Source organism: Hylobates moloch, unplaced genomic scaffold (genome assembly GCF_009828535.3).
Source record: "Hylobates moloch isolate HMO894 unplaced genomic scaffold, HMol_V3 SCAFFOLD_2639, whole genome shotgun sequence".
In the NCBI taxonomy this organism is placed as follows: Eukaryota; Metazoa; Chordata; class Mammalia; order Primates; family Hylobatidae; genus Hylobates; species Hylobates moloch.
In genome coordinates, this window is record NW_026654914.1 from 1 (window position 1) to 3,003 (window position 3,003).

General features: G+C 43.6%; 1 protein-coding gene across 1 annotated transcript in view; it reads right to left on the reverse strand.

The window, feature by feature from the left end:
• Positions 1 to 633: 633 nt before the first annotated feature.
• The window catches only part of LOC116465019 (ubiquitin carboxyl-terminal hydrolase MINDY-2-like), a gene marked incomplete at both ends in the record, with an annotated part of 5,069 nt that continues 2,699 nt past the window's right edge, over positions 634 to 3,003 (reverse strand). The window contains one exon of the mRNA XM_032148238.1: positions 634 to 828. Coding sequence (XP_032004129.1) covers positions 634 to 828 — 195 coding nt within the window. The remainder of the gene's footprint in view (positions 829 to 3,003) is intronic.

The following is a 3,003-nucleotide window of genomic DNA, read 5'->3' on the forward strand; positions in this document are numbered from 1 at the left end:
GAGTGCAGTGGCGCAATCTCGGCTCACTGCAAGCTCCGCCTCCCGGGTTCACGCCATTCTCCTGCCTCAGCCTCTCCGAGTAGCTGGGACTACAGGCGCCCGCCACCACGCCCGGCCAATTTTTTTGTATTTTTAGTAGAGACGGGGTTTCACCGTGGTCTCAATCTCCTGACCTCGTGATCCGCCCACCTCGGCCTCCCAAAGTGCTGGGATTACAAGCGTGAGCCACCGCGCCCGGCTCACCTAATTTAAAATTTTTTATCTCAAGTGAAATTTACTGCTAAAGTGATCATCAATTTTTTTTTTTTTTGAGAAGGAGTCTTGCTCTGTCATCCCGACTGGAGTGTAGTGGCACAATCTCAGCTCACTGCAACCTCTGCCTCCCAGGTTCAAGCAATTCTCCTGCCTCAGCCTCCCGAGTACCTGGGATTACAAGTGTTCACCACCACCACGCCCGGCTAATTTTGTATTTTTAGTAGAGATAGGGTTTTGCCATGTTGGCCAGGCTGGTCTCGAACTCCTGGCCTCAAGCAATCTGCCTGCCTCGGCCTCCCAAAGTGCTGGGAATGCAGGTGTGAGCCACTGCACCCAGCCGTGATCATCACATTTAAGACTCAGAACACTAGTTTTTACCTGAGCCTGTGTAGAAGCAGCAGCAGCAGCAGCAGCTGCTTGTTCCTGTTCCTGATAGTATTGAGAAGCCCGTCTGTCCTCTTCCTCTTGGAGTTTCTTTGCTAGTTCCAAATCACTGATTCCTTCTGGGATTTGTTCCCAATTGATCTCTTGGCTCTGCTGTTCTTGTTGTAGAGATAATGCCATAAGATAATCCTAAGAAATTAAATTATAACCATCATTAGCTATGAGATTTCACCTAAGAATGAATGACTGCAAATACAGACGTTATATCTATAAAGCTGTAAGAATGGCTTTAAAAAAATATACCAGGTCTGGGCAATATAGCAAGACCCTGTCTCTACAAAAAAAGTTTAAAAATCAGCCAGGTGTGGTGGTGTGCACCTGCAGTCCTAGCTACTTGGGAGGCTGAGGCAGGAGGATTGCTTCAGCCCAGGAATTTGAGGTTACAGTGAGTTATGATCTCCTCACTGCACCCCAGCATGGGTGACAGAGAGAGGCCCTGTCTATAAAAATGAATAAAATAAAAACAAAAAAGAAAAAGAAAACAATGTAAAATAACAAAATAATTAAAATAAAATAAAAAACATTTTCTTTTAAACATCAAAATGACAGTTATCTTCCTAAGTATTTCCCTTGGGGAGCTATGAACTTATTTCAGTGATTCTGTCATTGTTCTAAATATTTTTGGAGGCCAGGCATGGTGGCTCACGCCTATATTCCCAGCACTTTGGGAGGCCAAGGCAGGTGGATCGCTTGAGCCCAGAAGTTCGAGACCAGCCTGGCCAACATGGTGAAACCCCGTCTCTATTAAAAACACAAAAATTAGCCAGGTGTGGTGGTACACGCCTGTAATTCTAACTACTTGGGAAGCTAAAGCAGGAGAATCACTTGAACCTGGGAGGCGGAGATTGCAGTGAGCCGAGATCATGCCACTGCACTCCAGCCTGGGCGACAGAGCAAGACTCGGTTGCGAAAAAAAAAAAAAATTGGGGGGAATGTATTTGAAATTTTTTCTGGAAGCCATATATAGGCAGCCAAGAAAGCTAAAAACAAAACAAAACAAAAAGTAGCGCGGAGCCAGGTACAACGGCACACACCTATATTCCTAGCACTTTGGGAGGCTGAGGCGGGCAGGTTGCTTGAGCCCAGGAGTTTGAGACCAGCCTGAGCAACATGGCAAAACTCTGTTTCTGCAAAAAAACACAAAAAAATTAGCTGGGCATGGTGATGCATGCCCGTGGTCCCAGCTACTAGGGGAGGCTGAGGTGGGAGGATCACTTGAGCCCAGAAAGTTGAGGCTGCAGTGAGCTGTGATCACACCATTGCACTGTAGCCTAGGTGACTGAGACCCTGTTTCATATATAAATAAATAAGTAAATTGGTTTAAAGAATTTTTTTTAAAAGTTCCCCATTTACAAAAGAAACACATGCCTATAGGCAATTCAGACAAAACTGAAAACCATAAACAACAAAGTTTAAATCACCATAATATCATTACACAGAGACAACTACTGTTAACAGTAGTTATTTTTTCTACATTCCCATACAAATTCAAACCAACCCTCTGAAACTACTGTAATGTTTTCTTTTCCATTTAGTGTCATAAAAGTCTTCTGTTTAAGAAAATAAGAATTTCCCAAGATTATTAAATATTCTTCTAAAAGATGATTTTTAAAGCCAACATAGTAGCCATCATATAGTCTTCCTCAGGTATTTAACCATCTCCTCCCTCCTCCCATGTACACACTCAGATTGGTTTCTATCAGAAACAGTGCATTTTGGTCAAGGGCATTAACTTAATATCCACTTTATTAAGAGTCGGTGTTGACTAAAATTTGACCAGTCTGTGTACCTCCTCCCCAATCTACCCTCGAAATAAGATAATTTTAAAAAATACAGAGGATGGGTAAATGGTTTTTGCCTGTGGCCAGGTGCAGTGGCTCACACCTGTAATCCCAGCACTTTAGGGGGCCAAGGCGGGCACATCACTTGAGTCCAGGAGTTTGAGACCAGTGTGGGTAACATGGCAAAACCCTGCCTCAACTAAAAATACAAAAATTAGCTGGGTGAGGTGGCACACGCCTGTAGTCCCAGCTACTTGGGAGGCTGAGGTGACAGAATTGCTTGAGCCTGGGAGGTGGAGGTTGCAGTGAGCCGAGATCGCACCACTGTACTCTAGCCTGGGTGACAGAGTGAGACCCTGTCTCAAAAAATAAAAAAGGTTGCTGCCTGTAAAGATCTTGTCATATATATAGCATGACTATCTCATGGATATAAAGATATAAAGAATTTGTCCTTCAAGTTCTTCTGAATTCTTCAAACTCTGCTCTTTATGAAGCCTCATGGTCTTTTTTTTTTTTTTTTTTT